This window comes from Hemitrygon akajei, chromosome 12 (assembly GCF_048418815.1).
Source record: "Hemitrygon akajei chromosome 12, sHemAka1.3, whole genome shotgun sequence".
Lineage (NCBI taxonomy): Eukaryota > Metazoa > Chordata > Chondrichthyes > Myliobatiformes > Dasyatidae > Hemitrygon > Hemitrygon akajei.
Window position 1 is genome coordinate 108,102,933 of NC_133135.1, and position 14,691 is coordinate 108,117,623.

The 14,691-nt window shown below is 44.2% G+C and overlaps 1 protein-coding gene across 1 annotated transcript in view; it reads right to left on the reverse strand.

Moving 5' to 3' along the window:
- Positions 1 to 14,691, reverse strand: part of LOC140737359 (cytochrome P450 2C23-like) — a 50,182-nt gene that overhangs the window by 17,487 nt on the left and 18,004 nt on the right. Inside the window, exons 4-6 of the mRNA XM_073063817.1 lie at positions 13,515 to 13,675; positions 10,123 to 10,299; positions 965 to 1,106 (exon numbers count right to left, since the gene is read on the reverse strand). Coding sequence (XP_072919918.1) covers positions 965 to 1,106; positions 10,123 to 10,299; positions 13,515 to 13,675 — 480 coding nt within the window. The remainder of the gene's footprint in view (positions 1 to 964; positions 1,107 to 10,122; positions 10,300 to 13,514; positions 13,676 to 14,691) is intronic.

Here is a 14,691-nt window from a genome sequence, read left to right on the forward strand (position 1 = left end):
ACTGTTGTGTAATTGATACACACTTTGCAATTTCTACAGAGGTACCATGGAGACCATTCTAACTGGCTGTATTGTCATCTGGTACGGGGTGTGGGCACTGCACAGGATTGAAGTAAGCTGCAGAGTTGTAAACTCAGTCAGCTTCATCATGGGCACTAGCCTCCGTAGTATCTAAGATATCTTCAAACAGCAGTGCCTTAGAAAGGTGGAATCCATCATTAAGGACCCCTATTACCCAGGACATGCCCTTTTCTCATTGCTACCATCAGAGAGGAGGTACAGGAGCCTAAAGGCACACACTCAATGATTCAGGAACAGCTTCTTCCCCTCTGCCATCTGATTTCTGAATGGACACTGAACTCATGAACATGACCTCACTACTTTTTTTGCATTACTTATTTAACATAACTATTTAATATATATTTACTGTAATTCAGTGTTTTTCTATTATTATGTATTGCATTGTACTGCTACTGCAAAGTTAACAGATTTCACAACAAATACTGGTGATACTAAACCTGATTCTAAATTGAAGATAAGCTCTTTTATGGTCAACTGAAGATTTCAATGGACTGAAGGTCTGGACTATACAGTTTATTTGGTTGTATTTTTACTGATATTCTATATGGGCTTGTTGTTTTTTATATGCGAGGACTGGGCCTCAAGCTGCAGTTTCACCTGGGGATGGCGAGGGGGTGGTGGTGGGGGCAGCCTCAGGGCCAGTGTACTCCTCCAGGGGCGGTGTCCAGGCTGGAGCCGGCTCCCCCCCACCGTGTTTGCTCACAGGAGACGGGCTCTATTGAAATTGATTGAGATTGATGGAGTGAGTTTTTGATTCTTTTATTGTGTGATTATGATACCATTTGTGCTTGCTATCTTGTGAGTGCTTTGTGCTGTGTGTGACCATTGGTACTGTGTTTTGCACTTTGACCCCAGAACTGATTTGAATTGAATTAAAGCTTACCTTGAACTTCCGGATACTTTGCCAGGATTTGAAGAGCCCAGCACAGGGTTGTACTGGTTGTTTCAGTTCCAGCCAGAAACAAGCTCTCTGTCGACACCAACAAGTTTTCTTGAAAGAATTCAGAGGTAAGCTCATCTTTGTCCTGAATCAAGGCAAACAAAAATCCACGTTTTAAACAGAAGGGATTTTGCAGATGCTAGAAATGATGAGCAACACACACACACACACACACACACACACACACACACACACACACACACACTCTCACACAAACACACACACACACACACACACACACACACACACACACACACACACACACACACACACACTCACTCACTCACTCACTCTATGGGGGTTAGTGAGCAGTTGACATCGTTTCAACCTGAGATCCTTCATCAAGGCTGAAAAGGAAGAGGGGAGGAGGGAGGGGAAGGAGAACATTTTAACAGCCTTCAGATGATTTTCAACTTTAATTCAATTCATGCCTTCCTGGCCCCTCATATATTTTTTTATTTTATTAAGATTCAATGCAGAATCGGTTCTTCTGGTCCTTCAAGCTGTGCCATCCAGCCCTATCATGAGCCAATTTACAATGGCCTATGAACCTACAAATCGGAACATCTTTGACTGTGTTGGTTTCCTCCAGGTGCTCTGGTTTCCTCCCACAGTCCGTAGAGAGAGCGTATAAATTCCTGACAGGCAGCGGTGGGAATTGAACCTGGGTCATCTGTACCATGAAGCGTTGTGCTAACCACTACGCTGAGGTGCCACCCTAATGCTACCGTGCCCTATAATAGACAAATGTTTGCAATACCAGTTCCCAAGGAAACAGAAAGTTATGGAAGCTCTTGGGAGGCTCAGCAGCATCCGTGTCAAAGGACTGTTGACACAAAATGCCAGATTCTCTTTTTACAGCCACTACCTGATCTGCTGAGAACTTGTGGCATTTCCATTTCTTAGTTTAGATTTCTAGCAGTTGCATAGTTTTCATCAAAAAAGATAACCGTGTTTGGTGCAGCACAGTAGTGTAGTGGATTGCACAGTGGTTTAGAGTAGAGGCGACGCGGGTTCAATTCCAGCTGATGCTTGGAAGGAATTTCTATATTCTCCTTGTGACGATGCTATTACAGCTAAGGGCATTCCAGAGTTCGGAGTTCAATTCCAGCGTTGCCTGCAAGGAGTCTGTACATTCTCCCCGTGACCGTGTGGGTTTCCTCCGGGTGCTCTGGTCACCCACACAGTCCAAAGGTCAAGTGGTCATTGAAAATTGTTCTCTGACTGCCGGTCAGCAGTCATATGGAGTAATCACAGAGAACGAGTGCTCCGTTCTATTTTCTATCTCCACACTCCTTCTTCCCCCTTCTCTCATACCAAACTGTTAGACTTCTTGCTCTTCCACCTGCCTGCAAATACGCTCGCTTCACAATGACTTCAAGGAATACTAAGCCCCGGAAAAAAGACGGCTCGGTGGCTGGCCTGACTGTGGAGACCATCTCCATGCTACTAGACCAACATCGTGTGGCATTAGTGGCCGAATTCAAATCGTCTTTCAGCCTGCTGCCAAATGCAATCCAAAGTGGAGGACCATGGCCAACACTTACCTTTCTTGAGCTCACCACAAACGATCTGAGCCAGCACGTCAGTGAACTGGAAACTATCTGCTCCAGCTTACGTGAAAACAATATCAAGTTAACGGCTAAAGTTACTGACTTGGAAGCTACGCATCCTGGACCTGCCAGAATCTATCGAAGGCGGGTGTCCTACTGAATTTTTTTCCACTCTGCTTTGTGAGATCTTCAGGAAGGAGACCCTCCCGTCCCCACCGGAGATTGATAGAGCCCACCGTTCAGTAGCAGCTAAACTAGCCCCAGGACAGAGACCACGTCCGATTATTCTTTGCCTCCACCACTACAAGATTAAAGATCTCCTGGTCAGAGAGACCCGGTGGAGAGAGAAGCTGGAATACCCCGGCCAACAGATTTGGGTTGTGGAAGACTACTCTCCTGAAGTTTTGAGCCTACGAGCTGAGTACAGAGAAGTAATGATGGAACTATACAACCGAGGACTCAGGCCTTCCCTACTATATCCTGTGCGGCTCTGCATCACACTTCCCAGTGGTGAGAACCTTCCAGTGGCTACACTCGGTTAACAAAGCACAGAACTACATCGATAGCCTCCCCACTGCATGGAACTCTTCATAAAATACTTTTATTTTCCATACCCTCTGCGAGCAACGTTAGTAATGCCTGGATAGCGAGGTCTGTCCTGATTTGGCCGGGTCAGGTACTGACTACTATGAAGGGTGGAATAATATTCACTCAAACTGCTCGAGAGAGAGTATTTCCTTTTATCTCCAACTCGATGAACTCTACAACCTTACGTGGGAAGAACATTGGGTAAAGTCTGCTTTTTTTAAAATTATTTTTTCACTTTTTTCAAATATAAGTTTATATTTCTGTTTTCAGAGCCATGTTTAACAAACCTTGGGGAAATTGTTTACCCCTCATTAAGCACAATGTCAGTTTAAGAGTGTTAAATGCTTACTGTTTCCTTCAAATAACAATAATGGAGTTACAGATGATGCTATGAGTGATAGGATGTTCTACTGTTGGGTGACTATTGTTCTTAAGAGCTTGCTGCTATGTTCTTTGGCAGCTGTCTTGGGGGTGGGGGGGGGAGGATATTCTAATCCCAATACTGTTTTAAGAACCCTTAGAAGTCCTTGTTATACAGGATTTATTTCTGCCCTGCTTCTTTTTGTTTTACACTTTTGCCCCAGAGCTGATACCCAAAATTGCGATATCACTTATGCCAATCAGTCTGTACCCCCTGCAGTTCGCACATCATCCCAACTGCACAACAGATGACGCCATTGCCACCACCCTCTACCTGGCCCTAAACCACCTGGACAAAAAAAGACACACGTTTGAATGCTGTTCATAGACTTCAGTTCAGCATTCAACACAATCACCCCTCAGAAACTGATTGGAAAGCTGAGCCTACTGGGCCTGAACACCTCCCTCTGCAACTGGATCCTAGACTTCCTGACTGGGAGACCTCAGTCAGTCCAGATCGGGAGCAGCATCTCCAACACCATCACACTGAGCACGGGGGCTCCCCAAGGCTGTGTGCTCAGTCCACTGCTGTTCACTCTGCTGACCCACGACTGTGCTGCAACACACAGCTCGAAACACATCATCAAGTTCACCAATGACACGACCGTGGTGGGTCTCATCAGCAAGAACGATGATTGAGCTTACAGAGAGGAGGTGTAGCGGCTAATGGACTGGTGCAGAGCCAACAAAACAAAACAAAAGAAATGGTTGTTGACTTAAGGAGAGCACAGAGCGGCCATTCTCTGCTGAACATTGATGGCTCCTCCATTCAGATCTTTAAGAGCACCAAATTCCTTGGTGTTCACCTGGCAGAGGCTCTCACCTGGTCCTTCAACACCAGCTCCATAGCCAAGAAAGCCCAGCAGTGTCTCTACTTTCTGTGAAGGCTGAGGAAAGTCCATCTCCCACCCCCCATCCTCACCACATTCTACAGGGGTTGTATTGAGAGCATCCTGAGCAGCTGCATCACTGCCTGGTTCGGGAATTGCACCGTCTCGGATCACAAGACCCTGCAGCAGATAGTGAGGTCAGCTGAGAAGATTATCGGGGTCTCTCCTCCCGCTATTACAGACATTTACACCACACACTGCACCCACAAAGCTAACAGTATTGTGAAGGACCCCACGCACCCCTCACTCAAACTCTTCTCCCTCCTGCCATCTGGCAAAAGGTACCGAAGCGTTCAGGCTCTCACGACCAGATTGTGCAACAGATTCTTCCCCCAAGCCATCAGACTCCTCAATATCCAGAGTCTAGACTGACATCTACATCATTTATTATTATATTGTAATTTGTCCTCTACTGTGCCTATTGTCTTGTTTATTTATTATTGTACTGCCCTGCACTGTTTTGTGCACTTTATGTAGTCCTGTGCAGGTCTGTAGTCTAGTGCAGTTTTTATGTTGTTTTACACAGTCTAGTGTAGCCTTGTGCTGTCTCACAAAGTCTAGTGTAGTGTACTGTTACATGTAGCACCAGGGTCCTGGAGGAACATTGTTTTGTTTTTGCTGTGTACTGTACCAGCAGTTTACGGTCGAAATGACAATAAACTTGACTTGACTTTGATCTTTTTTAAAGGAGAATGGTTAGTCTATTAAATTTTGAGAGCTGGAACGTAAGGGGCTGAACCACCCTGTTAAAAGAAGGAAGGTGTTCTCACATCTCAAAGAGCTTAATACAGCAATTGCATTTCTACAAGAAACACACATTCGCAGTTCTTATAATTCCCATCTAATGTCATGATGGGTGGGGCAGCACTTCCACTCCACTTTTCAGGCTAAAGCCAGGGGGGTCTCAATTCTCATTAACCAAAACATTCCCTTTGAGCTCCACAACACAGTATCAGACACAAACAGCCATTTTGTCATTGTCTGGAGGAAATTATATAATACATTGGTAGTGCTGGCTAACATATATGCTCCTAACTTGGACGATGTGGGATTCTTTGAACTTTTTTTTTCTGTGCTGCCTGATCTGAGTTCATACTCTCTCATACTAGGTGGAGACTTCAACTGTTGGTTAGATCGTCTCCTATTCCCAGAGTACTAAGCAAATCTGCCTCATTAGTTCAGTCCTTCCTTTCCAACTATGGCATCTCTGATGTATGGCGTTTTCTCCACCCAAGTAAGAGAGAATATTCTTTCTTCTCACATGTTTATCACACCTTTGCTAGAATTGATTATTTTTTAGTCGATAATCAGCTGGTTCCTGTGTTTATCAGAACTTAGTGATATCAGCCCATGTCCTGGTTGTCCTGTTCATAAATCTTCCTGGCCTTCCACAAATATATAAGCATTGGTGTTTCAATTCGACCTTACTGTCAGATAATGATTTTGTAAAATTTATGGAGAACCAGATAATCTTTTTCCTTAACACCAATACATCATCTGAAAACTCAAGCCTATTTGTTTGGGACGCTATGAAAGCATACCTCAGGAGTCAATTAATTTCCTGCTCTGCAAATATGAAAAGAAAGACCCATAAAGAATGGCTAGTTCTGGCTAATCAAATTAAAGAAATAGACCAACAATATAGGCATCCGTTAGTCTCGGAGACCATGGATTTGCACCTTTGAAGGTTTCCAGTGCGTAGGCCTGGGCAGGGTTGTATGGGAGACTGGCAGTTGCCCAAGCTACAAGCCTTCCCCTCTCCACGCCACCGATATTGTCCAAGGGAAGGGTACTAGGACCCATGCAGCTTGGCACTGGTGACGTCGCAGAGCAATGTGTTGTTAAGTGCCTTGCTCAAGGGGACAACATGCTGCCTCAGCTGAGGCTCGAACCAGTGACCTTCAGATCACCAGACCGATGCCTTATCCACTAGGCCACATGCCAACAATATGCTCAATTTAAAAATCCGGAGCTGTACAAAAAACAAGTGAAACTCCAAACCAAATTTGATCTTATTTCCACTCACCCAATTGAACGCCAACTTTTGAAGAGCAAGAGCTGGTTTTATATCCACGGTGACAAATCTGGCAAACTTTTAGCCAACCAATTAAGGAGCCTTAAAGCCAAACAACACATCACAAAACTTCGAATGGAAAATGGAGGCCTTACCTCGAATCATTCTGAAATCAATGACACATTCAGGAATTTTTACTCCCGACTTTATTCTTCTGAATCCCCAAATGATACCATTTCAGTTGAGAATTTTTTAAACAGCTTAACTATCCCCACGCTCTCTCCTGATTTCAAAATGAGACTGAATGAGCCAATATCATTAGAGGAAATATCCTCAGCCATCTTGTCACTGCAAACTGGTAAATCTCCAGGACCTGATGAGTTCCTGTAGAATTCTTTAAATCATTTTCAGCACTGCTCTTACCTCAATTAACCTTGGTTCTATCTGATTTGTTTAGCTAAGGTAAATTGCCAGCATCATATAATAAGGCATGCACCATTCTTCTAGCGAAGAGAGGCAAAGATTCAACAGACTGCTCGTCATACAGGCCAATCTCTCTGTTAAATGTCAATGTCAACATTTTAGCTAAAGTCTTGGCCCATAGACTGGAGAACTATCTACCCTCAATTATACCAAACTGGCTTTGTCAAAAACCACCTCCCCTTTTTTGTTAAACATACGCCGCCTCTTTAATATTTTATACTCACCTTCAGTTGGAATCCCTGAATGTGTCATTTCCTTAGATACTGAGAAAGCTATCGACCGTGTGGAATGGAATTACCTCTTTGCTGTTTTAGAAAAATTTGATTTCGGACCAAGTTTTATCACATGGATTAAACTGTTATATTTGTGTCTCACTACCTCTGTTTTGACCAATTCTCAGCAATCCCAACCCTTCAACCTCAAACGTGTAACCCGCCAAGAGTGCCCTTTAAGCCCTTTACTTTTTGATCTGGCCATAGAGCCACTGGCAATTGCGTTCCGTAGTTGTATGGACCTGACGTTGTTGTTCATCTTCAAAATCTACAAGTGTTGGGACATGGCTCTGCCCAATTTCTGCTGGGCAGCTAACATTTGTTGTCTCATCTTTTGGTCTCATTTTTACAATCAGTCCAGCTGCCCATTATGGGTGACAATGGAGCTGAACTCTACTAAGAATGTTTCCATCTCTGCACTTCTTAGATCTGCACTCTCTTTTCGTATGTCTAAACCAATTGCTAATCCTGTCATCAGGCACACCCTGAGAGTATGGGCTCAGTTCAGAAAGCACAGCAGTCTCCATGCCTTCTCTCTTTCAAGTCCTATTCTACATAATCATTTCTTCTAGACTTCTATACATGATACAACATTTCAAGATTGCTACAGAAAGGGAATCAGATGCTTTAAAGATTTTTTTTAGACAACTGTTTTGCATCGTTTGAACAATTGTCTGCAAAGTTTAATTTACCCAACACTCATTTCTTTAGGTATTAGCAAATTAGACATTTTATCTGCCCTCTGATACCAAACTTCCCTGAGACATCTGACACAAACGTCATTGATTTGTTTCTCTGTATGAATCCATTGGGCAAAGGTCTAATATCTATTATCTGCGACAAGCTGGTGGCTCTGAGGCGAGCCTCTCTTGGCAAAATTAAAACTGCCTGGAAGCAAGATTTAAATTTTTCAATGTCAGAGGAGGTATGGGATGAAGTCCTCAAATTAGTTAACTCAATCTCTTTATGTGCCCACCACTTCCTGTTACAGTTCAAGGTTGTAAACAGGGCCCATATGTCTAAAACTCAATTATCTTGCATTTGCCCAGATGTTAATCCCTGTTGCAACAAATGCAAAAGGGGCGAGGCTTCCCTTATCCATATGTACTGGACATGCCCTAGTTTGGAGAAATACTGGAAAGATGCCTTCCAGACTCTATCCCAAATACTTAATTACAATCTGGAACCTAACTCTTTGATTACCCTTTTCGGCACCTCCGGAGAGGGATACATGCACCCAGGTCCAACTAACCATCACACACTGTCTTTTGCCTCTCTGTTGGCCAAGTTTTGCTCAGGTGGAGGGATGCTGCCCTGCCCACCCACGCTCAATGGCTCAGGGACATCATGTCCAGTCTACACCTTGAGAAGATCCACTACTCAAACCTCAATTCGGAAATACGGTCAATTATGGATAACCCTGAACATCCTCTACATAGCACCATCCAGAGACAGAGAAGCAGTTTCAGCGACAGGTTACTATCGATACAATGCTCCTCAGACAGGATGAAGAGGTCAATACTCCCCAATGCCATTAGGCTTTACAATTCTACCGCCAGGACTTAAGAACTTTTTAAAAGCTATTATTAATGCTTTTTGAGATAGTGATTTAGATGCATATCATATTTTTTTTTTTACTGAGTTAAGTATTGTATGTAATTAGTTTTGCTACAACAAGTGTATGGGACATTGGAAAAAAAGTTGAATTTCCCCATGGGGATGAATAAAGTATCTATCTATCTATCTATCTAAAAGGTGTGGGGACCCTTTCTTGAATATTTTCAAAATTCCTGGCCAGACTAAAGGCCCATTCTTTTTCCTTTTCCTCAGTACATAAATCCCTGACCTCCAGCATTTTTCGGTAAAACTCTTTGGACTCAGGTTTGTTAACATACAACAGCCTATGTAATAGAAAAATACACCTTCTCTGTACCAATGCAGCAGCTCTGTGGGGACAAAGGTCCTGTTTAACCCTTTTTGCCAATGCATTGATGGCTTAGAGCTGTGGACTGGGGGGGAGGGTGGGTGATAATGTTTGTACTATGGGTGCATCTCTTTCATGTGAGAGTGGGTGCGAGGGTGGGAAAGCGGCTGGCATCTCTTTCATGAATGTGAATTTTACATTTGTTACATTTGTAATGCACTGCACAATTCTCCTTTACACTATGTTCTCTTTATTTTAAAAAACAGGAGTAAAAACATTGTCGAAAGAAAATTGTTCTCTGATTAGGTTATGGTTGAGCAACATATGGGGATCAACCAAGTACAGTGTCCACACCGAAGTGAAGCTGTACCGGAGCTGTGTTCAGTCCACACTCCTGTAGGGGTCAGAATGCTAGTGTATGACAGAGAGCGACCTTGTCATTCCACACCACGAGCCTCCGGAAGATCCTCTGTATTTTCTGGCCAAGAAAGATCTCCAATCATGCCTTACTTCTTCAATGGCACCAACAGGACATGGTCACAATTGCCATCAGAAAATGTTGGAAATGGGCTGGGCACATGATGGGAAGATATGCCAATGGCATCATCAAGACAGCACTTCATTGCATCCCTGAAGGGTGGAGGAAAGACAATTTGTTGCTGTACTGTAGATGCAGAAATGAGGACCCTTAACCACATCTGGGGCACAATAGAGAAGATGGCCAAGGACAGACAGAGATGGAGGACCTTCATTGCTGCCCTAAATACCATCGGTGTAATGGGCAGTAAGTAACTAAACTGAATAAATAGATGGACTGCTGGTTGGTGCAGCTCTCTGGGCTGGAAGGGCTTGTTCTGCGCCATGTCTCTAAAATAAAATTAAAAAGTTATTATCTTCAGTGTACTTGGTAGGATAGTGGGAAATGAGTGAATGTGAGAAGAAACTTGCTGCCATTACCTCATCCATCTTTGTGAGGAAGCAGTCGATGTAATCCCTGGGTAAGTCTTTCTGGGCAGTTTCTTTGTGGCTTTGAATAGTTTTGGCCAGAAAACTTCTCAAGTTTTCTATATTTTGGAACATCTTCTGGTGAGGTCCGGGCAGGAAATCCATGATCCACGGGAAGGTGTTGTACAACTGCAAAACAAACACACCATTTTCACTGACATGGTGCTGTACTGGATACCTAATGCTCAGTTGAAAAAGTTCAAAGGATATTTGTTATCAAAGTATGTATGCAGTATTGAACCCTGAGATACATTTTCCCACAGACAGCCAAAAAACAAAGAAAACCATGAAATACTTTCAAAGAAAAACATCAAAACCTCATACATCACCCCTCGTACAACACGGTTTATTAGAAATATATCACCTATTGGTCTGGATCTTAAACACCTTGCCATGGTCTCTAAGGAGTTTGGAAGTTCTCCCTGTAACTGTGTGGGTTTCCTTGCACTAAGACATGAGCCCCACTGTAACAAAATGCTCCAGGACTTGACCAGTGATTCACTCTGGGACACGTCTTTCTGCAGGCACTAAGGGTGAAGACTAGTGACGCCCACAGTGAATGACTGAAGTTGACGATCCTGAGGATGAGGGTGGGTTACCCACCAGTTCAGCGTGTCCTGGGGGGTTGACGGTCTGTGCAAGCTCAGAGTTTGAGGCCTAGAGGTCAAGGTCCTGCAAATGGCAAGTCCTGGGGTCAATGCCCAGATGTCGAAGTTGGAGGTCAAATCCAGCAATGTGTCCCTGGGTTGGTATGTCCGGTAGTAAGAGGTCCGACATCAGTGAGTCCACACAAGGGACTAGAGGTTGTGGAGGCCTAATATCTGCAAGTCTGAGAGTCTGGGGCCAAGGACTGCAGATTGGAGGCCGACCTGAGGTTGGAGACCTGTTTGTGAGAGTGGGTGGGAGGGTGGAAAAGCGGCTGGCATGTTGTGCTGTTCTGCTGAAGACTGCGGGCATGATATGCTGGGACCGGAGAGTTGGTGAAACCTGCAGGCTTTCCCCAGCACATCCTTATGTTGTGTAGTTTTTAACACAAATGACGCATTTCACTGAATGTTTCAGTGTACAGGTGAAAAAGAAATGAATCTGAATCTTCGATGAGCATTTTCACAGTCGGCAGACTGATAGACGAGTAGACTTGTGCATTGTTAAAATATAGAAACATAGAAAACCTACAGCACAATACAGGCCTTTCAACCCACAATGCTTTACCAAACGTACTTACTTAGAAATTACCTAGGCTTATCCATAGCCCTCTATTTCTCTAAGCTCCATGTACCTATCCAGGAGTCTCTTAAAAGAACTTATTTTATCCGCCTCCACCACCGTTGCCGGCAGCCCATTCCACACGCTAACCACTATCAGTGTAAAAAAAAACTTACGCCTGACATCTCCTCTGTACCTACATCCAAGCAGCTTAAAACTGTGCCCTCTTGCGTTAGCCATTTCAGGATTGGGAAAAAGCCTGTCACTATCCACACAATCAATGCCTCTCATCATCTTATACACCTCTATCAGGTCACCTCTCATCTTCTGTCGCTCCGAGGAAAAAAGGCCGAGTTCATTCAAACTATTCCCATAAGGCATGCTCCCCAATCCAGGCAACATCCTTGTAAATCTCTGCACCCTTTCTATGGTTTCCACATCCTTCCTATAGTGAGGTGACCAGAACTGAGCACAGTACTCCAAGTGGGGCCTGACCAGGGTCCTATATAGCTGCAACATTACCTCTTGGCTCTTAAACTCAATCCCATGATTGATGAAGGCCAATGCACAGTCTTACAATTAATACTATATGATAGTATCATAGTATTAATACTATAGTACTATATTTGACCTACCAAAATGAACCACCTCACACTTATCTGGGTTGAACGCTATCTGGCACTTCTCAGCCCAGTTTTGAATCCTATCGCTGTCCCAGTGTAAGCCCTGACAGCCCTTACTAGCCCATCCCTCCACATTCTCATGCAGGCCATTTATAAAAAATCACAAAGAGAAGGGGTCCCATAAGGGATCCCTGAGGCACACCACTGGTCACCACAACCTCCATGCAGAATATGACCTGTCTACTATCACTCTTTGCCTTCTGTGGGCAAGCCAGCTCTGGATCCACAAAGCAAGGTCCCCTTAGATCCCATGTCTCCTTACTTTCTCAATAAGCCTTGCATGGGGTACCTATTCAAATGCCTTGCTGAAATCCATATAAACTACATCTACTGCTCTACCTTCATCAATGTATTTAGTCACATCCTCAAAACATTGAATCAGGCTCATAAGGCATGACCTGCTTTGACAAACCTATTCCTAATCATATCATGCCTCTCCAAATGTTCAGAAATCCTGCCTCCTAGGATCTTTTCCATCAACTTACCAACCACTGAAGTAAAACTCACTGGTCTATAATTTCCTGGGCTATCTATATTCCCTTTCTTGAATAAGGGAACAACATCTGCAATCCTCCAATCCTCCGGAACCTCTCCCAAGAATTACAATAGTCTGGGAGCAACAACATGGTTAATCGCCATCCAAAATTAGATCTGAAGTCAAAACTGCAAAAATATTGCATTACGTTACAGAGTACATTGCAAAAACATTACATTGGTGAGACCCATTGTAAATTGGGGGACTGCTTCGCCGAACAACTCCACTCCGTCTGCTAAAAGCGAAACTTCCTGATGGCCAAATATTGAAATTCCTGTTCATTCTGACACATTGGTTCATGGTGACCTCTTGTGCCAAGAAGAGACCATCTCAAGGCGGAGGAGCAACACCTGATGTTCTGTCTGGGTAGCCTCCAACCTGATGGCATAAATATCAATTTCTCCTTCAGGTAAGATGTGTTTTTCCTCTCCCCTTCTGCCCCTCCTCTCTTTTGTTCCCTGCACCGGCCTCCTCACCTGCCCATCACCCCCCTAGTTCCCCTCCCCCTTCCCTTTCTCCTATGGTTCACTTTCCTCTCCTATCAGATTCCTTCCTCTCCAGCCCTTTGTCTTTCCCACCCACTGGGCTTCATCCATTACCTTCCAGCTATCCTCCTTCCCTTCTCCCCACCTTCTTATTCTGGCAGCGTTCCCCTTCCTTTCCAGCCCTGAAGAAGGGTCTTGGCCCAAAGCATCAACTCTTTAATCATTTCCATATATGCTGCCTGACCTATTGAGTTCTCCCAGCATTTTGTGTGTGCTGTTTGAATTTAAACGTACTCCCTCTATCTTCCTGATAAATAATTAATGTTGATCCTGAATCTCTCAGTTTCACTGACACATTGACCACCTGGGTCTAAGATGAAAATATGTCTGCTCTTAAATTCGGTAACTCTCATAAGCCACTGTAAAGAGACATACCTGTATCCAGGGGCTAGCCAAACCGACGGTAATTTCTGCAACCAGCTCCATTAGCCAGAGAAGTTGTTTATCTTCGTAACCAAATCGTTTTCCAAAGGTGATGGAACACATGATGTTTGACGTTGCACATTGCAGGAGAAAGTTTGGGTTGAAAGGTTCACCTGGTCGAATTAAAGAGGCCGTTTAGAAAATCATAGGGCATTAAAATGAAAGTTTGGGGCAGGTCTAAATGCTTTTTGGACAATAACCACAACAGATTCTGCAGATCCTGAAAATCTAGAGCAACACACACAAAATTCTGGAGGATCTCAGCAGGCCAGGTAGCAGCTTTGCAAACGAATAATCGGTCGACGTTTTGGGTCAGAAACCCTTTGTCAGGACTGGAAAGGAAGCGGGAAGATATCAGAAAAAGGAGCTGTGGGGAGGGGAAGGAGGACAAGCTAGAAGGTGATAGGCGAAGTCAGGTGGGTGGGGGTAGGGATGTTGAAATAAAAACTAAGCACTGGTGAAGAAGTAATCTGTAAGGAGAGGAGTGGACCAGAAGAGAAAGGGAAGGAGGGGGGCACCAGGGAGAGGTGAGAGGCAGCTTGAAGGGAACATGTAGGGAGCCAGACTGGAGAATAACCTTCGACACCTTCTTATTCTTGCATCTCCCCCTTCCTTTCCAGTCCTGGTGAGCGGTTTCGGCCAGAAACACCGACTGGTTATTCCTCTCCATTGATGCTGCCTCACCTGCTGAGTTCCTCCAGCATTTTGCGTGTGGTGTTATAGATGTTTAATATATCGCTGTTCAAAAGAACTCAATTAGTTATTTGATACAGCTCTGGTGAGGCCTCATTTTGAGTACTGTGAGCAGATTTGGGCCGCTTTCCTAAGAAAGCATATGCAGACATTGGAGAGGGTCCTATCGTATGAAAGCCGTTTACTGCCTCCGAGACTGTACTCACTGGAATTCAGAAGAATAGGGGTGACCTCATTGAAACCTATGGAATGTTGAAAAGCCTCGAGGGTAGATGGGGAGAGGATGTTTCCTGCCTGGGGGAGGGGGGGCAAGAGTCTGGGACCAGAGGATACAACCTCAGAATGCAGGGACAACCTGTTAGAACGGAGATAAGAAGGAATTTTTTATACCTAGAGAATGCTGAGTCTGTGGAATTCATTGCCACAGGCAGCTGTG